Source organism: Saimiri boliviensis, chromosome 1 (genome assembly GCF_048565385.1).
Source record: "Saimiri boliviensis isolate mSaiBol1 chromosome 1, mSaiBol1.pri, whole genome shotgun sequence".
Lineage (NCBI taxonomy): Eukaryota > Metazoa > Chordata > Mammalia > Primates > Cebidae > Saimiri > Saimiri boliviensis.
In genome coordinates, this window is record NC_133449.1 from 104034832 (window position 1) to 104059411 (window position 24580).

The window sequence follows — 24580 nt, forward strand, 5'->3', positions numbered from 1 at the left end:
CTGTAATCCCAGCACTTTGAGAGGCCAAGGTGGGCAGATCACAATCGAGGTTGGACGTTAGAGACCAGCCTGGACAACATGGCGAAACTCTGTCTCTACTAAAAATACAAAAAAAAATTAGTCAGGCCTGGTGGCGGGTGCCTGTAGTCCCAGCTACTCAGGAGGCTGAGGCAGGAGAATCACTTGAACCCAAAAGACGGAGGTTGCAGTGAGCCAAGATCACACCACTGCACTCCAACCTGGGCAACAAGAGCAAGACTCCTCTCAAAAAAAAAGACCAACAATACCTAAAGTACAAGTCCAGATGATCGTTATCCACCAAGGTTTTCAATCCTGCACTCCTCTGCTTCTTCATCAACTCCACTAGACAAACCTCTAGTCAAATGAAGGTACTCATGCCTCCATGTGTCTACCTCATATTCATCCCCAGGGCCCTGCTTATGCCACACCCTCTGATTACAGGGTCCCAAATCTCAGCCCAAGGAACACATTTCTCTATAAAATTCCAAATTTAGGCTGGGTACAGTGACTCATACCTGTAATCCCAGCACTTTGGGAGGCCAAGGAGGGTAAATCACCTGAGGTCAGGAGTTCAAGGCCAGCCTGATCATCATGGAGAAACCCCACCTCTACTGAAAATACAAAACTAGCTGGGTATGGTAGCACATGCCTGTAATCCCAGCTACTCGGGAAAATGAGGCAGGAGAATCGCTTGAACCCAGGAGGCACAGGTTGCAGTGAGCTGAGATCGTGCCATTGCACTCCAGCCTAGGCAACAAGAGTGAAACTCCACCTCAAAAAAAAAAAAAAAAAAAATTCCAAGTTTAAGGGCTACCTTTCCTTTCCCTTCTCTGGGCTACCATAGTCTGATCTCTTCTGATGTGACAATGGGAACATTTGCATTGCATTCACTTTTTCTTTTCTTTTCTTTTCTTTTTTTTTTTTTTTTTTGAGACAGTGTTTCATTCTTGTCGCCCAGGCTGGAGGGCAGTGGCATGATCTTGGTTCACTGCAACCTCCATCTCCCAGGTTCAAGTGATTCTCCTGCTCCAGCCTCCCAAGTAGTTGGGATTATAGGTACACACCATCATGCCCAGCTAATTTTTTGTATTTTTAGTAGACAGGGTTTCACTATGTTGGCCAGGCTGGTCTCAAACTCCTGACCTCTAATGATCTGCCCAACTCAGCCTCCCAAAGTGCTGGGATTACAGGCATGAGCCCCCATGCCCAGTCTTTTTTTGTTTTTGTTTTTAACTTTTAAAAGTTTGTACAGACAAGGTCTCACTTTGTTGTCCAGGCTAGTCTCAAACTCCTGGGCTCAAGTAATCCTCCTACATCAGCCTTCCAAAGTGCTAGGATTACATGTGTGAGCCACTGCACCCAGCATCCTCTCTTTTGTTTCAATGTATGTCTCAAATGTTTTCCTTTTTTTTAAATCCTCCTCTGGGCTCTCTGGGATATGTGTCTCAGTTTTATTCATGAAAAGACAGAGCCCTGCCCACTCTTATTTTTCTCTGTACTTTTTTTTTTTTTTTTAAATAGAGATGGGGTTTCATCATGTTGGCCAGGCTGGTCTTTAACTCCTGAGCTTGTGATCCACCCATCTCGGCCTCCCAAAGTGCTGGGATTTACAGGCGTGAGCCACCACGCCCAGCCGCTTCTCTGTACTTTTGCATCGTTTTATTACTTGGGCATAAGTTCTCTCTTTTCTCTCTCTCTCTCTCTCTCTCTCCATATATATATATATATATATATATATATATATATATATATATACACACACACACACACACATACATACACACACACATATATACAATTATATAAATAATGTATTTAATACATAATTATATATTATATTGTATATCATATGTAATAATACACCTATATATTACATAATATATAATGATATAGTACATATTATTTATATAAGATATAATAAAAAATATAATTTATGTATGAACACGTGTATTTGTATGTTTGTGATATATGAGTGTGTGTATACATATAAACCACTTGAGGGTAAGTTACATATACCATATCCCTTTACTCCTAAATATTTCAGTGTGTATTCTTGTGGATTCTTATTTTTTTTTTAGATGAAGTCTTGCCCTGTTGCCCAGGCTGTAGTGCAATGGTGTGATCTCAGCCCACTGCAACCTCCACCTTCTGGGTTCAAGTGATTCTCCTGCCTCAGCCTCCTGAGTAGCTGGGATTACAGGCGTCTGCCTGTCATTAATATTAATTTAATTTTTTAAGTTAATTTTATTAAGTTTTTTTTTTTTTTTTTTTTTTTTTTTTTGAGACGGAGTTTCGCTCTTGTTACCCAGGCTGGAGTGCAATGACGCGGTCTCGGCTCACCGCAACCTCCGCCTCCTGGGCTCAGGCAATTCTCCTGCCTCAGCCTCCTGAGTAGCTGAGATTACAGGCACGTGCCACCATGTCCAGCTAATTTTTTGTATTTTTAGTAGAGACGGGGTTTCACCATGTTGACCAGGATGGTCTCGATCTCTTGACCTCGTGATCCACCCGCCTTGGCCTCCCAAAGTGCTGGGATTACAGGCTTAAGCCACCGCGCCCGGCCCCAGTTAATTTTTTGTATCTTTAGTAGAGATGGGGTTTCATCATGTTGGCCACGCTGATCTCAAACTCCTGACCTCGTGATCCACCTGCCTCAGCCTCCCAAAGTGCTGGGATTACAGGTGTGAGCCACTGCGCCCTACCTCAGTGTGTATTCTCTAAGAATAAAGATATTCTGTTACATAACCACAGAAGAGTTATCTTCCTAAGGTTACACTGATACAGTATATTTAGCTAATATACTATGGTTCCCTATTCTAATTTTGCCAGTTCATCTAATAATCTAAACTTTTTGAGCATTTTCCCTGTCTAGTACAGAATCCAGTCCAGAGTCAGGTATTATACTTAGTTGTTATGTCTTGTTAGCCTTTTCATCTGCATCCTACATTTATGAGGAGTATAAAGAAATCAGTTTACCTTGGTGGAATATTCTTTCGGACAGCCCATGTTGACATCAATACCAGCCACATCATTTTCTCTGGAAAAAGATGAAGGAGTAAAGGTAGCAAATATTGAATTAGAGGAAAGAAGGTGGAATTAAAGGCACAGATGTGGAATTAAAGGCAAAGGGTCTGTGCTCATGAACCTCTTACCCTGTCCCTGACCCTATGAAACACACCAACCCCCCACGGCCGGGCGCAGTGGCTCACGCCTGTAATCCCAGCACTTGGGGAGGCCAAGGCAGCAGATCAAGAGGTCAGGAGTTTGAGACCAGCCTGAACAACATGGTGAAACCCCATCTCTACTAAAAATACAAAATATTAGTCAGGCATGGTAGTGCATGCCTGTAATCCCAGCTACTCAGGAAGCTGAGGCAGGAGAATCGCTTGAATCTGGGAGGCGGAGGTTGCAGTGAGCCAAGATCATGCCATTGCACTCCAGCCAGGATGACAAATTGAGACTCTGTCTCAAAAAAAAGAAAAAAGAAACATACCCAGCACCAATGACAGAAGCTGAAAAATGGGAAAGAAACCTGTCCCTAAAATGTGCAACTGTCTCATCTGAGCAGAGAACCAGAGAAAAGATATAATGTATGTACACATCTATAAAAGGCTAGATGCAGAGAGGACTTTGCCACTTTGGAGTCGTATCAGATAACTCAGTGACACCGAACTTGGCTGAGAGAGTAAAAGCCATTTGTCAATGCAGAAAAGTGACATGAGCCTAAGAGCCCTTTCCTAGGCTACAGCTTCTAGTGAAAGTTATAGCACTGCCTTTGTTAGCTGGGCTGCACAGATGGTTTAATCCAAACAATTCTCAGATATAAAAAGAATCCTCACTCCATCCTCTGGTGTGCATTTGGTTGGTACAAAAGTAATTGGGGTTTTTGCCATTACTTTCAATGGCAAAAATATTAATACCTAATATTAACCTAAATATTAATACCTAGTTAATAGTCTGTGATCAGCAGCAATAACGGCCTGAGTTCCCTCTTACTCTCTTTGTAATTGTAACAGTAGCTAACACTTACTAAGATCTCACTATGTGCCACATGCTACAAAGACATTTAGATGCATTATTTCATTTACCTTTCCCTATGCCAGATGTTGGTAGCACTATTTTATAGAAAATTCCCAGTGAGATTAAGTAACTTACCTCAGGTCACACAGTTAACAAGTAGCAAAACCAAAATTCCAAACCTGGTCTGTCTTAATTTCAAAACCTATCACATTACCTATAGCACTCTCCTGCCTTTGTTTTTGTTTTTGAAAGGTCTCACTCTGTTCCCCAGGCTGGAGTGCAGAGGCACAATGAGGGCTCACTGCAACCTCGACCTCCTGGGCCCAAGTAATCCTTCCACGTCAGCCTTCCAAGTAGCTGGAACCACTGGCATGCCCCACCATTTTTGTAGAGATGAGGTTTACCTATGTTGCCCAGGCTTCCTGTCTTTGTTAATTCAGGAAGCAATATGTTTTACCTATACTTCTATACTTAAAGCTTCAGAACTCATAGTCATGGGAATCCCTGCAAAGGGAGTTTCAAATAAATACAAAAAAACAGCTCCCCGCAGTATGCACAGGTCTCTGGGATCTAGGCACTGTGGGTACACGTGAGTCCCAGGCCAGCCCTTGGATGCCACAAAAAGAGGGAAATCAGACAATCTTAACCTGAAAATAGAAGGTAATGGGCTAGAAGGCAGAAGGGTGGGTCATCTCCAAAGTTACCAAGACATTAAAGCCTCACAGTTCAAAGGAGAGACAAAGGCAGTGTTAAAGATAGAGGAGGGGCTGGGCATGGTTGGATCACGCCTGTAATCACACCACTTTGGGAGGCTGAGGCGGGCGGATCACGAGGTCAGGAATTCAAGACCAGACTGGCAAATGTGGTGAAACACTGTCTCTACTAAAAAATATAAAAATTAGCTGGGCATGGTGGCTCATGCCTGTAATCCCAGCTATTTGGGAGGCTGAGGTAGGAGAATTGCTTGAACTGGGACCCTGGAGGTGGAGGTTGCAGTGAGCCGAAATTGTGCTACTGCACTCCAGCCTGGGCTACAGAGCAAAACTCTATCTCAAAAAAAAAAAAAAAAAAAAGATAAAGGAGGAACTTACACAAGCCTGGCCACAGCAAGGGCTCGCTCTGCGTCTGAAGTCCCCTGGAAATACAAAAAAGTTGCGTCAATCGTTGTCCTGACACAGTTACACATACACTGACAAACACACTCATGTAGTGCACATACACACACACACACACACACACACACGAACGAACATAAGAGTCAGTCTGGCTTTCTCTTAAATGGGCAGCCCACTAGACTAGCTCACTGCCAGAAGAAAAAGGTAAACTTTGAGGGTCTAGAAAATGTTATCAATACTATGATTACTTTCAAACATATCAAAAACTTTAAAACATTTGATAGTGACTATTCAAATACCCACCATTTAGATGCTACAATTAACATTTTGCTAGATTTGCTTTATCACATGTTTACCTGTTATCAATTCTTTTTCTTTTTTTTTTAATAATTTTCCTTTTTCTTTTCTAGAGATGGGGTCTCACTATGTTGCCCAGGCTGGAGTGCAGTGGCTATTCACAGGCACGATCCCACTACTGATTAGCACGGGAGTTTTGACCTGCTCCGTTGATCTGGGCCAGTTCACCCCTCCTTAGGCAACCTGGTGGTCTCCCGCTCCTGGGAGGTCACCATATTGATGCCGAACTTCGTGTGGACACAAAATTGGCATAGTGCACTACAGCCCAGAACTCCTAGGCTCAAACAATCCTCCCACCTCAGCATCCCGAGTAGCTGGAACTACAGGCACGAGCCACTGCGCCTGGCTGTTATCAATTTTTTAGAAACCTAAACATCATTCAATGTTTCTGAAAAAGCAACAAGAAATGCCCAAAGTGAGAGAAGAGCACTATAGAGTCATCACAACTCAAACACAAATCTTAACTACTCTTGAGGAATCCTAATTTCTTTCTATGAGAAATACACATACACTACATAAAAACAAAGCCTATGATCTGAGTAATCAATGCTAGGGATTTAAAAAATAGAGAAATCAGGCCAAACAGACAATTCCTACAAGTAAGTAAATTAAATTTGAGACTAGAGGCATATCAGACTGTGACAGTTTGATTTCCTTAAACTGTCTCCAATAGTGTAATCACTCATGACTGGCCCTTTGGAAAACATTAAAGTGGAGTCTTCAGGAAGCCACGGTTGTACAATGTAGTCCAGCCACTCAACACTGGCCTAGCACAGAGGATGAGCTGGGAAATCCCAGGGGATGGTGAGCCTCAGGAGGACATGCAGCAATGGGGTCTCTCACCATCTGGAAGACAACCCTGTTCTGCTCTCTTTGACAGGTGCGGAAGACAACTCGATCATCAGGGGCAACAAAGTCCACTGTGCTGAGCACCTCTGCAAGAAAACACAACACACAGGGCCACTCAATGAAGATGAAAGTTCAACCCTAGTGTAAGCCCTGGAAGAAAACACAGCCAGAGTGTGAGCTTGGAGGGGAAAGAGATCCTAAATGTATACCATTCTTACCAAAAATACTACACACGTGGGAGGCTTCTGTGATGATAAGGATAGTCTATTTCCTGACCTGGGTGACGGTTGTTCATTTTGCAATTATTTGTTAAACTGTATGTTTGTGTTTAATGCACTTTTTCTGAATGGTGGTTAACATTTTGCAATGTTTAAAATGTTGAAACACAACCAGGTGTGGTGGCTCACACCTGTAATCCCAGCACTTTGGGAGGCCGAGGCAGGTGGATCACGAGGTCAAGAGTTCGAGATCAGCCTGGCCAACATGGTAAAACCCCATCTCTACTAAGAATACAAAAATTAGCCAGGCATAGTAGGGCATGCCTGTAATACCAGCTACTTGGGAGGCTGAGGCAGGAGAATCACTTGAACCTGGGAGGCAGAGGTTGGGCAACAGAGCAAGACTCTGTCTTGCTGGGCAAGAGAGCAAGACTCTGTCTCAAGGAAAAAAAATTTTTTTTGAAACAAAACGTACATACATAGCTGGGCACAGTGGCTCACGCCTATAATCCCAGCACTTTGGGAGGCCAAGATATAGGAGTTCGAAACCTGCCTAACCAACATGGCAAAACCCCATCTCTATTAAAAGCACAAAAATTGGCTGGGCATGGTGGAGGGTGCCTGCAATCCTAGCTACTCAAGAGGCTGAGTCAGGAGAATCGCTTGAACCTGGGAGGCAGAGGTTGCAGTGAGCCGACACTATGCCACTGCACTCCAGCCTAGGCAACAGAGGGAGGCTCCATCTAAAAAAATTTTTTTAAATGTACATACATGGAAGTTTATCTATGTTTCAGATTTGGCCCAAATTTTCCCAGAAAACGTCACTCTGACGTTCAGCAAATTTACTATCTACTTACAGTAAGACAGGTCCTGTGAGTGGAAGGTTACTATGTTAAAATCATCTCCATTGCTATTCATAGTTCCATATTTGCGAATATGCCTCTTTGTTAAAATTTATTTGTGAAACCCCAAAATCCATACTTGAGATGTTTTCATGGTCATCCAAGGACAGGCACAGAGTGGTGAAAGTTTTGAGTTGTTAATATCTGATATGTCCTAAGAAAAAAAAAAAGTTTTGAGTTGCCTGATGTGCATACTCCCAGCTGAGATCAAACAAGGTGATGCTCAGCCTTCTCCCTTCAGCTCTCATACTGTCACCAAGAGTCCTTTTTGTGGTGTATTTTGTGCCACACTTCTGCATATTTATGCTTTTTGTTGGTGATCTCACTGTTTAAAATGGTCCCAAGCGGCTGGGTGTGGTGGCTCACACCTGTAATCCCAGCACTTTGGGAGGCTGAGACAGGTGGAACACCTGAGGTCAGGGAATTCAAGACCACCCTAGGCAACATGGTGAAACTCAGTCTCTACTAAAAATTAAAAAAAAAAAAAAAAAAAAAAAAAAAAAAATTAGCTGGGCATGGTGATATATGCCTGTAGTCCAAGCTACTTGGAAAGCTGAGGCACAAGAATCGCTTGGGCCAGACAGGCGGAGATCACACCACTGCACTCCAGCTTGGCCTACAGAGTGAGATTCTGTCTCAAAATAAAATAAAATAAAATGGTCCCAAGCATACTGCTGAAATGTTGTCTAATGTTCCTAAGCACAAGAAGACTGTCATGGGCCTTATGGAGAAAATACACATGTTGAATAAGCTTTGTTTAGGCATGAAATTACAGCACTATTACCCATGTTAGTGGGTTCAATGTTAATCCATGATATATATTAAATAATATGCCTTTAAACAGAAACACACAGCCGGGAGTTTGAGACCAGCTGGGGAACATAGTAAGACCCCCATCTCTACAAAAAATTTAAAAATTGGCCAGGCAGGACAGGCACAGTGGCTATGCCTATAATCCCAGCACTTTGGGAGGCTGAGGCGGAGGATCACGAGGTCAGGAGACAGAGACCATCCTGGCTGACACAGTGAAACTGTGGTAATTTTCTCTACTAAAAATACAAAAAATTAGCCGGGCATGGTGGCACGTGCCTATAATCCCAGCTACTCAAGAGGCTGAGGCAGGAGAATTGCTTGAACCCAGGAGGTGAAGGTTGCAGTGAGCTGAGATGGTGCCACTGCACTCCAGCCTGGGCAACAGAGCAAGACTCTGTCTACAAAAAAAAAAAAAAATTGGCCAGGCATGAAGGTGTGCACCTAAAGTCCCAGATACTTGGGAGGCTGAGGCAGGAGGATCATTTGAGCCCAGGAGTTTGAGGCTGCAGTGAGCTATGGTCACACCAATACACTCCAGCCTGGGCAACAGAGTAAGACCTGGTCGCAAAAAAGAAACCAAAGAAAAATTTAAAAACACACATAAAACAAGGTTATGGACTGATGAGTTGATGAAAATATGACCAGAGGCTTGCACAAACCTAACCATGTATTTCCGCCACGGTCACTGGTTCAGTATCCCCTCATTCAATGTTTATAGCACCTTTATAGAAATAACAACTGCACATAACGAGAAGCAACTGTATTTTATCTGTCAGCTTCCCAAAGAAGCTCCACAATAGATGCTACCATTATTAGCTTTTAAAGACGACTATACATGAAAGAGAATGAACATGGCAGAAGGGAGAATATGCTTCTCTCAAAGGCTGTCTTGAGAAATAAATGAAATATTTGATGCACTTAAAGCATTTCCATACATGGAAACTGTTATTATCATCCCAGCATTCAACAGATTAGAAAGTTTAAAAGGGCGGGGTAAAGGCGATGACATGTTGAGAGAGGTAATCAAAGTGATCACTGACAGAGACAGCTCATAACTGGCAATAAGAAGTAACCACGAAATCTTTGTGTGTTTCTAATGCAACTCTGTTTATAACAGCAAAATACCGGGAACCCCTGTTAAGGCTCTGGTAAAATCAATTCTGTCATAGTCACCTATAGGTACTGACATGGGCAGATATCCTAATAGAAAAGTAAATGGCAAAACAACATGTGTTGAATGATCTCAGGGGGTGGGGAGATATATATATATTACACACACACACATTTTTTCTCCTTATCCAAACACTACCTCAATCTAGAAGAGGGATATACATAAACATGTCATATTTTGTACATACACATTACTTACTATATGTATAGAAAAACACACATTATTCCTCTTTCTGATTACCTCTTTAGGTGTAGGATTATGGAGGATTTTTATTTTCTAGGTTACACAGCTCTATAATATTGACTTTTTTATCACGCAGAAAAAATATATACATTTAAAGTAATTTGGCTGGGTGTGGTGGCTCACGCCTATAATCCTAGCACTTTGGGAGGCTGAGGTGGGTGGATCACAAGATCAGGAGTTCAAGACCAGCCTGGCCAACAGGATGAAACCCTGTCTCTACTAAAAATACAAAAATTAGTCGGGTGTGGTGTTGAGTGCCTGCAGTCCCAGCTACTCGGGAGGCCGAAGCAGAATTGGTTGAACCTGGGAGATGGAGGTTGCAGTGACCCAGGACCATGCCATTGCACTCCAAGCCTGGACAACAAAGTGAGACTCTGTCTCCAGAAAAAAAAAAAAAATCGACAAAATTGTGTCATAACTTCTAGTGAAACTACCATTAAGATTTTGGCCAGGGCCGGGCGCAGTGGCTCACGCCTGTAATCCCACCACTTTGGGAGGCCGAGGCGGGTGGATCACGAGGTCAAGAGATCGAGACCATCCTGGTCAACATGGTGAAACCTTGTCTCTACTAAAAAATATACAAAAAATTAGCTGGGCATAGTGGTGCGTGCCTGTAATCCCAGCTACTCAGGAGGCTGAGGCAGGAGAATTGCCTGAACCCCGGAGGTGGAGGTTGCGGTGAGCCGAGATCGTGCCATTGCACTCCAGCCTGGGTAACAAGAGCAAAACTTTGTCTCAAAAAAAAAAAAAAGATTTTGGCCAGGCACGGTGGTTCACGTCTGTAATTCCAGCACTTTGGGAAGCCGAAGAAGGTAGATCACAAGGTCAGGAGTTCAAGACCAGCCTGGCCAATATTTTGACATCTGTCTCTACTAAAAATACAAAAATTAGCTGGGCATGGTGACACACACCTGTAGTTGCAGCTACTCAAGAGGCTGAGGCAGAAGGATTGCCTGAACCCAGGAGACAGAGGTTGCAGTGAGCCAAGATCGTGCCAGTATACTCCAGCCTGGGTGACAGAGTTAGACTCCATCTCAAAAGAAAAGATTTCACAAGCAGGCCAGGCACAGTGGCTCAGGCCTGTAATCCCAGCACTTTGGGAGGCTGAGGTGAGCAGATCATCTGAGGTCAGGAGTTCAAAACCAGCCTGGTCAACATGGTGAAACTTCATCTCTACTAAAAATACAAAAATTAGTCAGCTGTGATGGTGGGCACCTGTGGTTCCCAGCTACACAGGAGGCTGAGGCAGGAGAATCGCTTTAACCCAAGAGATGGAGGTTGCAGTGAACTGAGATTACCCCACTAACTCCAGCCTGGGCAACAGAGGAAGACTCCATCTCAAAAAATATATATATTTCACAAGCATATACATATGTAACAAAAACCTCAAGGAATATACTACAACTCTAATCAAAGCAGAATCAGCCTCGTCAATATCAGCAAAATTACAATTTGTCAAAATCACATTTTCACAGAGCATAGGGTGTGCACAGAACTTATTTGGTCCTCACTCCAACCCTATGATTTAAGTAAAGCAATGACTATGATTTCATTTTACTGTTAAAGGAACTGAGGCAGACAGAGGTCATATGGGTTGCCCAAGGTTATACACCTAGCAAGTGGCCAAGCCAGGGTGCTAAATCTATCCTGACTGCAAGGCTCCTAGAGTTCCTCCTGTGCTATGATACATGGTGATTTCTATCCCAGGATGCCTGTGAGTGAAAGGCACTCTTAGCCTGTTTCACATCTGGCTTTTTGTCATGGCCTCTGGAGAGCAGTGACTGCTCTCAAGGGAGCATGTGATCTACAAAATTACTCGATGAAACCACGCAAGATACTGTCACCCCAGGCAAGGGCAGTGGTAGTGCTGCTTAAGCCCAGCAGGACACATGCATAATTCTGGAGCCAGATCTGTACTCACCATTGACAACTCTCTTGCACTGAATCATCTTGAGGTCGATCAGCTCCTGCAGAGGAATCAGAAGGCACTCGTCAGTCCTGAACATGTAGGCTCTGGGCATGAAGGAGGATTTTCATCACACACCTAATAAGAACTGCTTAGCCAGTCACCCTGCTACCAACAACAAACCAGGGCTTTGGGGACATATACTGCTATCCTCCCCACCCAAGTATGGCAAACAGGAGTCAGAGTGAGCTACCCTCAATTAGCTGCACTTCTCATGGAATTGGAGATGTCTGGGGCCTAGAATGAATGAACCACTTAGCCAAAAAGAAGATAATCATCCAGGATGTGGCCACCCGGAAATTCTCCTCACTTACTGGTCTCAGCAGAAGCCTACCCCATCAAAGACTATCCCACCTATCCCTAAGCAAAGGGCAGGCAGTGAAAGACTCCCAAGAAACATCCAAGAATAACACTGGAACCAGTGAATAGAAGCAAAGGGAGAAAGATCTGAGATGAACCCAAGAAAGAAAAACCTGAAACCGCTATCCAACATGGGTTACACTGTGTGGAAATGAAAAGGGTAAGGTCCCCAACTCTGGAGATACTCAAATAGACTCAGGAAAGAAAGAAAAAGGGGGTTTCTTCAAAATCACATCATAAAAATGGAGGAAAACCTCCTATCTCCTGGAGGACTGAGATTCTCTAATTCTTAGTTGGAGACAAGACTGTTCTGCTTTGTTCCATCATAATCTAAGCAGACACCTGTCACACAGCCCAGAAGCTCATGCCCATAGATTCTAGGGGTCCAGAAAAGAAGAGGCACTCACCCCTGGTACTAAACCCCATATTCACTCCCTATGAGCCCCAGCAAGTCACAACTCCAGCCAGGTGGACACAATGATCTCCTACTCACATGGGAGTACCTAGGGACAATGGCCAAAGAATCCCCATGGTATCCATAGGACTTCCCCCAGCATATCCATCATCAGGTTAGTAAATGTTCTAGGTATTTGTGTGGCCATTATCTCCATGCAGTATTCAGGTCATCAAATAACTGATGCCCACTAGGCCTAAACAAACAAATCACTACAACCAAGCAGTTTGAACATGGTTGACATCCAAGCCCCAAGAATCAGTGTGGCATCCCAAGGGATGGGCAGAGCCCAACTCAGAGGCCTGGTAGCCAGTGATGCTAGTTGCAAAGGCAAGCAAGAAGGCAAGTGGACAAGTAGGAAGGACTGAATGGCCTATGTTTATAAAAGAAATTCAGTAGCCAAATTTGTGCTAACCTACCTGTATTAGCCAGACAGATTCCATTTTGCTGAGAGCCAGAGAGACTCTATCTTAACCTCCACCTCACCCCTTCTGCCGCTTCTCCCTTAAGTGCATACTTAGGTCTTGCTACTGTGCTGGGTCATGCTGTACTTAGAACTATAGAAACATATAACCTTTGTAACTATATCCTGTTTGGCAAGCCCACTTGCCATTGTGAATGCCCCCCCTTGATTGATATATGACAAGTACCGTATACCCGACTTGGTAACCAGCAATCATGGGGACTACTTGTGTATACCCTCCTTGAAAATCAACAATCATGAGAACTTCCTGCCTCCTAGTTACCAGCCTCCTTATCTAACATGCTTGTTCTGCTTCTGTAAATTCTGCTTCAGCGAGGCTCCCCCTCCCCTACCTTAAGCAAGGTATAAAAAGGAATCCAGCCCCTTCCTTGGGTTGGAGAGAATTTTGAGTGTTAGCTGTCCCTCAGTCACCAGCTAATTAATAAAGAACTCTTAATTTCAAACTCAGAGCATGGCGCTGTTCCATCTAACTTGCTTGGGTATAACAAACTGAGCTTTGGTAGGGACTAGAATAGAAAAAAGCAAGACATGTCCCACATTAAAGATTGGGATGTTTATTGGTTCCACGTATTTACAGAAATCTGTCCAAACATTAGCTAACAATTAAGCTAACCCAGGAGAACTTCACCAGCCACATATGGCAAAGAACACAAGCCTTACAAAATTAGTTCAGAATAGTCACTAAGCAAACAAACAACAACAAACTGTGGCAATGTGATGGCTCACATCTGCAACCCCAGCACTTAAGAAAACCAAAGAGGGAGGATTGCTTGAGCTTAAGAGTTCAAGCCAGCCTGGACAACAAAATGAGACCTTGTCTCTACAAAAGATTTTTTAAACTTAGCCGGGTGTGGTGGTGTGTGCCTGTGGTCCCAGCTACATGGGACACTAAGGCAGGAGAATTGCTTGAGACCAGGTGGTAGAGGTTGCAGTAAGCTATGATTGTGCCACTGCATGCCAGCCTGGGCAACAGAGTGAGACCCTGTCTCAAAAAAAAGAAAGCACATCAGGCATGGTGGCTCACGCCTGTAATGCCAGCACTCTGGGAGGCCGGGGTGGCTGGATAACTTGAGGTAAGGAGTTCAAGACCATCCTGGCCAACATGATGAAACCCCATATCTACTAAAATACAAAAATTAGCTGGCCATGGTGGTATATGCCTGTAATCCCAGCTACTCAGAAGGCTAAAGCAGGACAATTGCTTGAACTTGGGAGGCAGAGGTTACAGTGAGCCAAGATTGCACACTGCACTCCAGCCTGAGCAACAGAGCAAGACTCCATCTCAAAAAAAAAGAAAAAAATCTTTGTTATTTGAAAATATCAGTAAAATTAACAAACTTTTAGCTAGACTACCAGTGAAAAAAAAACAGAGAAGACTCAAATTATTAAAATCAGAATGAAAGAGAAAACATTACTACTGACCTTAAAGAAATAAAAAGGATTATAAGGAAATAATATAAACCATTTTATGCAAAAAAATTAGATAACCTACATGAGATGAACACACACTACTGAATCTGACTGAAGAAATAAAAAATGGGAATAGACCTATAACAAGAAATTAAGGCCGGCACAGTTGGCTTATGCCAACAAAACTTAACTGAGCATGGTGGCACGTGCCTATAATCCCAGCTACTGGGGAGGCTGAGGCAGGAGAATTGCTTGAACCTGGGAAGAAGAAGCTACAGTGAGCTGAGATTGTGCCACTGCACTCCAGCCTGAGCAACAGAGGGAGACTCCATTAAAAAAAAAAAAAAAATCGGCCGGGCACGGTGGCTCAAGCTTGTAATCCCAGCACTTTGGGAGGCCGAGGTGGGTGGATCACGAGGTCAAGAGATCGAGACCATCCTGGTCAACATGGTGAAACCCCGTCTCTACTATAAATACAAAAAATTAGCTGGGCATGGTGGCACGTGCCTGTAATCCCAGCTACTCAGGAGGCTGAGGCAGGAGAATTGCCTGAACCCAGGAGGCGGAGGTTGCGGTGAGCCGAGATCGCGCCATTGCACTCCGGCCTGGGTAACAAGAGCAAAACTCCGTCTCAAAAAAAAAAAAAAAAAATCAGGCCGGGCGCACTGATTCACGCGTATAATCCCAGCACTTTGGGAGGCCGAGACGGGTGGATCACGAGGTCAAGAGATCGAGACCATCCTGGTCAACATGGTGAAACCCTGTCTCTACTAAAAAAAATACAAAAATTAGCTGGGCATGGTGGCGCACGCCTGTAGTCCCAGCTACTCAGGAGGCTAAGGCAGGAGAATTGCTTGAACCCAGGAGGCGGAGGTTGTGGTGAGCCGAGATTGTGCCATTGCACTCCAGCCTGGGTAACAAGAGCGAAACTCCATCTCAAAAAAATTAAAAATAAATAAAAAATAAATAAAAAATAATTAATTAATTAATTAATTAATTAATGAAATCATATACTTTACAGTGACATGGATGCAGCCAGCAGCCATTATCCTAAGCAAATTAACGCAGAAACAAACCCAAATAATGTATGTTCTCATTTATAAGTGAGAGTTAAGCATTGAGTACACACGAACATAAAGATGGGAACAATAGACACTGGAGACTTCCAAAGGCAGGAAGCAGAGAGGGGGCAAGGGCTGAAAAACTTCCTATTGGGTATTAAGTTCACTATCTGGGTGACAGGATCAATAGAAGCTCAAACCCTCAGCATCACACACTGTACCCTTGTAACAAATCCGCATATGTACCCCTGAATCTAAAAATTTAAAAATAAGAATAAATTTTAGAATTTTTTTTTTTTTTCTGAGACGGAGTTTCGTTCTTGTTACCCAGGCTGGAGTGCAATGGCGCGATCTCAGCTCACCGCAACCTCCGCCTCCTGGGTTCAGGCAATTCTCCTGCCTCAGCCCCCTGAGTAGCTGGGATTACAGGCACACGCCACCATGCCCAGCTAATTTTTTGTATTTTTTAGTAGAGACGGGGTTTCACCATGTTGACCAGGATGGTCTCGATCTCTTGACCTCGTGATCCACCCGCCTCAGCCTCCCAAAGTGCTGGGATTACAGGCTTGAGCCACCGCGCCTGGCATAAATTTTAGAATTAAAAATGTTTCCCAGCCCGTGCACATGCCTGTAATCCCAGCACTTTGGGAGGCTAAGGATGGCGGATCACCTGAGGTCAGGAGTTCAAGACCAGCCTGGCCAACTTTGCCAAACACTGTCTCTACTAAAAATACAAAAATTAGCTGGACATGGTGGTAGGCACCTGTAATCCCCAGCTACTTAGAAGGCTGAGGCAGGAGAATCGCATGAACTCGGGAGGCAGAGGTTGCAGTGAGCCGAGATTGCACCATTGCACTCCAGCATGCTGGGCAACAGAACGAGACTCCATCTCAAAATAAAAATAAAAAAATAGGCTGGGCGCGGTGGCTCAAGCCTGTAATCCCAGCACTTTGGGAGACCGAGGCGAGTGGATCACGAGGTCAAGAGATCGAGACCATCCTGGTCAACATGGTAAAACCCCGTCTCTACTAAAAATACAAAAAATTAGCTGGGCATGGTGGCGCGTGCCTGTAGTCCCAGCTACTCAGGAGGCTGAGGCAGGAGAATTGCCTGAACCCAGGAGGCGGAGGTTGCAGTAAGCCGAGATCGAGCCATTGCACTCCAGCCTGGGTAACAAGAGCAAAAACTCCGTCTTAAAAAAAAAAAAAAATAGGCTGGGCATGGTGGCTCATGTCTGTAATCCCAGCACTTTGGGAGCCCAAGGTGAGCAGATCACATGAGGTTGGGAGTTCAAGACAGCCTGACCAACATGGAGAAACCTCATCTCTACTAAAAATAGAAAAAATTAGCAGGGCATGGTGGCACATGCCTGTAATCCCAGCTACTTGGGAGGCTGAGGTCGGAGAATTGTTTGAACCTAGAAGATAGAGGTTGCAGTGAGCCAAGATCACGTCATTGTATTCTAGCCTGGGCAACAAGAGCAAAACTGCGTCTCATAAATAAGTAAATAAATAAATATGAATAAAAAGTTTCCCAAAAAGAAAAGCTCAGGACCAAATGCCTTACCGGTAAATTCTACCAAATATTTGAATGATCAATCCTTCCCAAACTCTTCCAAATAATCCTTCCCAAAGTCTTCTAAATAACAGAAAAGGAGAGAATACTTTCTTTCTTTCTTGAGACAGAGTCTTCCTCTGTCACCCAGGCTGGAGTGCAGTGGTTCGAACTTGGCTCACTGCAACCTCTGACTCCTGGGATCAAGCGATTCTCCTGCATCAGACTCCCAAGTATCCAGGATTACAGGTGCCCACCACCATGCCCAGCTAAGTTTTTTGTATTTTCAGTAGAGACGGGGTTTCACCATGTTGGCTAGGCTGGTCTCAAACTCCCAACCTCGTGATCCTCCCACCTCGGCCTCTCAAAGTGCTGGAATTACAGGTGTGAGCCACTGTGCCCAGCTGACATTTTCAAATTCATTCATTGAGGTCAATACTTCCCTGGTACCAAAACCAAAGGCATCACAAGAAAAGTAAGACAATAACCAATATTTCTCAAAATGCCGGAAAAAAAAACCTCAACAAAATAATAGCAACCCAAGTCCAGCAACACATAAAAAGATTCTATACCATGACAAAGTAGGATTCATCCCTGCTTGGGATAACACCCAATAATCAACTGATATAATGCACCATATCAATAGAATAAAAACCAAAAACCACATGATCTTCTCAATAAACTCAAAGATTTTCTGATGAAATCCAACACCTTTCCAGTATTAAAACACTCAACAAGGCTGGGCGCAGTGGCTCACAGCTGTAAACTCAGTACTTTGGGAGGCTAAGGTGGGCGGATCTTTTTTTTTTTTGAAACAAAGTTTCATTCTGGTTGCCCAGGCTGGAGTGCAATGGAGTGATCTCCGCTCACTACAACCTCCACCTCCCAGATTCAAGTGATTCTCCTGCCTCAGCCTTCTGAGTAGCTGGCAATATAGGTGCCCGCCACCACGCTCAGCTAATTTTTTATGTATATTTTAGTGGAGATGGCATTTCCTCATGTTGGCCAGGCTGGTCTCGAACTCCTGACATCAGGCGATCCACCTGCATCAGACTCCCAAAGTGCTAGGATTACAGGTGTGAAGCCACCATGCCCAGCCGATGTGATCTTGTATATGGAAAGATCTATATACAAGAGCCAGAAAGCCTGGCTGGGCGCGGTGGCTCATGCCTATAATCCCAGCACTTTGGGAGGCTGAGGCAGGTGGATCATGAGGTCAGGAGATTGAGACCGTCATGCACAATGAAACCCCATCTCTACTAAAAATACAAAAATATTAGCCAGGCGTGATAGCATGCACTTGTAGTCCCAGCTACTTGGGAGGCTGAAGCAGAAGAATCACTTGAACCCAGGAGGCAGAGGTTGTGGTGAGCTGAGATCATGCCACTGTACTCCAGCCTGGGCAACAGAGGGAGACTCCATCTCAAAAAATATATAAATAAATAAATAAATAAAAAGAAAGAAAACCTAAGGAGGCTGGACGTAGTGGCTCACACCTATAATCCCAGCCCTTTGGGAGGCCAAGGCAGGTGGATCACCTGAGGTCAGGAGTTCAAGACCAGCCTGGCCAACATGGTGAAACCCCGCTTATACTAAAAATACAAAAATTAGCTGGGTGTGTTGGCATGTAACTCTAGTCCCAGCTACTTGGGAGTCCAAGACAGGAGAATTGCTTGAACCTGGGAGGCAAAGGTTGCAGTGAGGCAAAATCATGCCACTGCACTCCAGCCTGGGCCACAAAGTGAGTCTCCATCTTAAAAAAAAAAAAAAAAAAAAAAAGCCTAAGGACATTTCCCCCACTCACACACTAGAGGCAGAGAGAAAAAAAAGAGAACATACATGCTAATAAACAAGTTCAGCAAGGTCAAGGACACAAGATCAATACACAGAAATCAATTATATTTTATACACTAATAATGAACAATCCAAAAATGAAATTAAGAAATTCCATTTGTAATAACATCTAAAGGACTAAAACACATAGGAAAAATTCAAAAAAGAGCTATGAGACTCATACACTGAAAACTATAAAACACTGTTGAAAGAAATTAAAGAAGATGGGACCTGTCCCAATGGCTCATGCTTTTAATCCCAGCACTTTGGGAGGCTGAGGTGGGTGGATCTTTTGAGGTAAGGAGTTCCAGACCAGCCTGGGCGACATGGTGAAACCCCATTTCTACAAAAAATACAAAAATTAGATAGGTGGGGTCGTGCATGGCTGTAGTTCCAGCTACTCAGGAGGCTGAAGTGGAAGGATTGCTTAAGCCCAGGAAGCAGAGGTTGCAGTCAACCAAGATCATGCCACTGTATCAGCCTGGGTAACAGAGTGAGATCTCATCTCAAAAAAAAAAAAAAAAAAAGAAAAGAAAAGAAATTAAAGAAGACCTAAATAAAGACATGTTCATGGATTGGAAGACTAAATATTGTTATGACAGCAATAATCCCCAAACTAATCTACAGATTCAACGCAAACTCTATCAAAATCCCAGCTGCCTTTCTGGCAAAAATTGACAAGCTGATCCTAAAATTCATATAGTAATGCAAAGAACCCAAATTAGACAAAACAATCTTGAAAGAGAAGAACAAAGTTAGAGAATTTATATTTCCCAATCTTAAAACCTACCAAGCTACAGTAATCAAGACTGTGTTGTGACCTCAGTTCACCAGTAAGAAGAAAGAAAAAACAAGGCTGTGGTACTGGCATACAAGTAGACATACAGACCAGTGTAACAGAAATGAGAGTCCAGATATAAATAAAAATATTTATGATTAATTAATTTTTGACAAGAGCGCAGGCCTCGTGCAGTGGCTCATGCCTATAATCCCAGCACTTTGGGAAGCCAAGGATGGAGGATCACTTGTGGCCAGAAGCTCAAGACAAGCCTGGCCAGCATGCCAAAACCCTGTCTCTACCAAAAATACCTAAATTAAGAAGGTGTGGCCGGGAGCAGTGGCTCAAGCCTGTAATCCCAACACTTTGGGAGGCCGAGGCGGGTGGATCATGAGGTCAAGAGATCGAGACCATCCTGGCCAACATGGTGAAATCCCGTCTCTACTAAAAATACAAAAAATTAGCTGGGCATGGTGGCGCGTGCCTGTAATCCCAGCTACTCAGGAGGCTGAGGCAGGAGAATTGCCTGAACCCAGGAGGCGGAGGTTGCCATGAGCCAAGATCCAGCCTGGGTAACAAGAGCGAAACTCCGTCTCAAAAAAACAAAAAAAAAGAAAGAAAAGAAAAAAAAAAAAAAAAAAAAGAAGAAGGTGTGGCAGCACACACCTGTAGTCCCAGCTCCTTGGGAGGCTGAGGCAGGAAAATCACTTGAACCCAGGAGGCGGATATTGCAGTGAGCCGAGATAGCACCACTGCACTCCAGCCTAGGTGACAAAGCAAGACTCCATCTCAAAAAAAAAAAAAAAACCTAAATTAAATAATTTTTAACTTTTTATGTTTAAAAAAAATTACGTATTCTGCGTGAATATGACATACAAATGGCCAAAAACATATGAAAAAATACTCACCATCACTAATCAGATAAACCACAATGAGATATTACCTCATACCCATTAGGATGGCTACCATCAAAAAAACAGTAAGTGGGCCAGGCATGGTGGCTCACACCTGTAATCCCAGCACTGTCTTCCCCCCATCCCCCTGCACCCCTGGGATGGAGTCTTGTTCTGTCACCTAGAGCTGGAGTGCAATGGCACAATCTCGGCTCACTAAAACCTCCACCTCCCAGGTTCAAGCAATTCTCCTGCCTCAGCCTCTGGAGAAGCTGGGATAACAGGCACATGCCACCACACCCAGCTAATTTTTGAATTTTTAGTAGAGATGGAGTTTGTCCCGTGAGCTAGGTGGTGTCGTTTGATTATCTAATCCCACAGATGGGCCACCTCACATGAACTCCCCCATTGAGAACATCCAGGCAACAGGTACTCCAAAGCTTGTCTGCAGAACAACCATATATACACCAGGGGGCGCCTGACACCACAATCAGCCATGCCCAGAGGCCCAGTAACCAGCCACCTACACAAGCCAGGCGACGGTTGAACTGCCAACCCATCTGCTCTTCATAGGGGACAGGGCTGGGTGGAAAGCCCAGAGACCCCTTTGTTTATTCGTAAGCTATACTTACTCTCTCAGGGAAGAGCACATCAAACAATGCTAACAGATTTTAATTCATATTTCCTCTGCTCCATATAGGAGCAAGACCCTGGAATAAAGGAATGGGCACATTTACTAGGAAAACCAAGCTTTGCCCAATTAGGAGGGTCACATACTAAAGTAATCACATAAATCCTGGGCCCTAAACTTCCAAAGGGCTTAAAAACAACCCTAAGGCCAGGTGCGGTGCCTCATACCAGTAATCCCAGGACTTTGGAAAGCCAAGGCAGGCAGATCACCTAAGGTCAGGGGTTCAAGACCAGCCTGGCCAACATGGCAAAAACTCATCTCTACTAAAAATACAAAAATTAGCTGGGTGTGATGGCAGACACTTGTAATTCCAGCTACTCAGGAGGCTGAGGTGGGAGAATTGCTTCAACCTAGGAGGCAGAGGTTGCAGTAAGCCAAGATCGTACCACTGCACTCCAGCCTGGGTGACAGAGTGAGACTCTGTCTCAACAAAGAAAAGAAAAAAAGAAAGAAAACAACCCTAAGAATTCCAGAAGGGCAGACACAGTGGCTCACTCTCCTAATCCCAACATGTTGCAAAGCCGAGGCAGGGGAATCACTTGAGGACAGGAGTTCGAGACCAGGCTGGCCAATACAGTGAAACCCCATCTCTACTAAAAATACAAAAATTAGCTGGGCATGGCAGCGTGCAACTGTAGTCCCAACTACTCAGGAGGTTGAGGCAGGAGAATCGCTTGAACCTGAGAGGCAGAGGTTGCAGTGAGCCAAGATTGCACAACTGCACTCCAGCCTGGGCGACAGAGTGAGACTGCATCTCAAAAAAAAAAAAAAAATTTATATATATATATATATATATACACATATATACATGGACTAATGGATGAGCAGCTAACATGTCCCTCTTTGTTATTGTCCTATAAGAGGAGGGAGTGAATTCGGATTTGGTATTTTTGGTCACCAGTCCTCAGGCTCTGAGATGATTCTTCAAAGTCCCCCTCATCCCATTCCTCTTCCAAATTCAAGAGACTTTTCTGAGGGATAAGGAGGGTGCTGGCCAGGAACAGCTACACCCAACCTATGGCTGAGCACCCAGGGGCCTGAGTGCCAGCTCAAGGGACAAGTGACCAGATGAATAATGCTCAGGATGACCACACATGCCCCAGCCCCTGATCCTGGAAACAGTTCCTCCCTGCCCTAGGCAGGTCTAGCAGCCTGGAAGCCTTATGGAAGCCCACTAACATCCAATCTCACAATCCTCGCACAAACTGTCCTGGAGTCAGGGCTTAGGCCTTGGTGGGGAACCCCAGAATCTGCCTTCCACCTCATATATTTGGACAACACATCCCCTTTCCTCCCTCTCTCCCTCCCTCTTTGCCTTGTCAGCACCCTAGAGACCTCTGCCCCTGCCCTGTGGCAGGCACCAACATGCCAATCCCCATCCATGGACATATCACTGAGGCCTCTCAGCTCTCCTTCCCCAAACACTGCAAACCAGTGTTACCATGCATACCTCGCTGCCAGGCAAACTTCCCAGTCTCCACGGGAACAGGACCAAACCTTCCTCACCTACAAGTCTCTCGGGCATGAAACCTCTTGGCTTCCCTCCTTCCATCACTTGCTCCCTGTTCTCTTTTTTTTTTTTTGAGACAGAGTTTCGCTCTTGTTACCCAGGCTGGAGTGCAATGGCACGATCTCGGCTCACCGCAACCTTCGCCTCCTGGGTTCAGGCAATTCTCCTGCCTCAGCCTCCTGAGTAGCTGGGATTACAGGCACGCACCACCATGCCCAGCTAACTTTTTGTATTTTTAGTAGAGACGGGGTTTCACCATGTTGACCAGGATGGTCTCGATCTCTTGACCTCGTGATCCACCCGCCTCGGCCTCCCAAAGTGCTGGGATTACAGGCTTGAGCCACCGCGCCCGGCCTTCCCCTGTTCTCTTAATAGTGAAAAAGTCTCACAAGATTTGATGGTTATAAAAACAGGAGTTTCCCTACACAAGCACTCCTCTCTTTGTCTGCCACCCTCCACATAAAAGGTGACTTGCCTGTTTTTCTCACTCTTTTACCTCTTCTGTCATTGATATCTATGCCCCAACACATACACCCAGTTCATAAAAGGATGTTTTCTCCCAATCTCCTCTTAAGTCCTCCATTTCCTCTACATAGTGGCTTTTTCTTTTTTTCTTTTGTATATTTTTTATTTTTTGGTAGAGACAGGGTCTCACTATGTTACCCAGGCTGGTCTTGAACTCCTCGGTTCAAGTAATTCTCCTGCCTGAGCCTCCCAAAATGCTTGGATTACAGGTGTGAGCCACCACACCAGGTTTTTTTTTTTAACATACAAATTTTTTTTTAAAAAAGAGATGGGGTGTCACTATATAGCCCAGGATGGTCTCAAACTTCTAGGCTCAAGTGATCCTCCTGCCTTGGCCTCCTAAAGTGCTAGTATTACAGGCATGAGGTACCATGCCCAGCCTCTTTTTATTTTTTATTATTATTTTTTTTGAGATGGAGTCTTGCTCTGTCACCTAGGCTGGAGTACAGTGGCGTGATTTCAGCTCACTGCAACCTCCGCTTCCCAGGTTCAAGCAATTCTCCTGCCTCAGTCTCCTGAGTAGCTGGGTCTACAGGCACATGCCACCATGCCCAGCTAATTTTTGTATTTTTAGTAGAAACAAGGCTTCACCATGTTAGCCAGACTGGGCTCAAACCCCTGACCTCAGGTGATCTACACACCTCTGCCTCCCAAAGTGCTGGGATTACAGGTGTGAGCCACTATGCCCAGCCTCTTTTTATTTTTTTAAATAGAGATGAGGTCTCACTAGGTTGTCCAGACGTGACATGAGACTCATCTATCCAACTAGCCCAGGGTATTCCAGACGCCTCTGTGCTACAGGCTCCTGGGCCTTCACAGGACTCATGAGTATCACATAAGTTCGTCTCCTCCAGCCTTTAGTGAGCACCTGTAAAGTCAATTCCCACCTGTCTCCCCTAACTCCCGACCACTCCCACACACAAATGGAGAAGAATCTGCACTTGTGGAGAAGCCCACCCAGAAAAATCAGGAGCCCTTTACCTCACAATAAACAATGTCCGCTCCATAATCCAGGGCAAGCAGCCGCATTGGAAGAGTCCCTACCCGAACCATTGGGGCCAGAATTAGCTTGTTATGGTAGCACAGAGAGAGGCTATTCACAATCATTCCTCCTCTGCTATAGCCTGAAAAAAAAAGAGAAAACAAGAGTCAGAAATTCAAATGGAGAAAATCTCTCCTGTTATCAAGAACAGACTTCCCTTCTTCCTTCTAGCACACAGCAGTTGGTTTTCCTTTTCTTTTGGTTATCGGTTTGGTTTGTTTGAGACGGTCTCATTTTGTCACCCAGGCTGGAGTGCAGTGCAGTGCTCACTGCAACCTCTGACTCCTGGATGCAAGCAATTCTCCTGCTT

At 44.4% G+C, this 24580-nt stretch overlaps 1 protein-coding gene across 6 annotated transcripts in view; it reads right to left on the minus strand.

Annotated features, from left to right (window-relative positions):
• The window catches only part of DUS2 (dihydrouridine synthase 2), a 63089-nt gene that overhangs the window by 22036 nt on the left and 16473 nt on the right, over positions 1-24580 (minus strand). For all 6 annotated transcript variants that reach the window (XR_005581761.2, XM_039478101.2, XM_074401712.1 and 3 more), the window contains exons 2-6: positions 24210-24352; positions 11631-11676; positions 6357-6448; positions 5133-5176; positions 2998-3058 (exon numbers count right to left, since the gene is read on the minus strand). Coding sequence is in view for 5 of the 6 variants with exons in the window: in XM_039478101.2 (XP_039334035.1) it covers positions 2998-3058; positions 5133-5176; positions 6357-6448; positions 11631-11676; positions 24210-24352 (386 nt within the window). In the remaining variant the exon portion in view is untranslated. The remainder of the gene's footprint in view (positions 1-2997; positions 3059-5132; positions 5177-6356; positions 6449-11630; positions 11677-24209; positions 24353-24580) is intronic.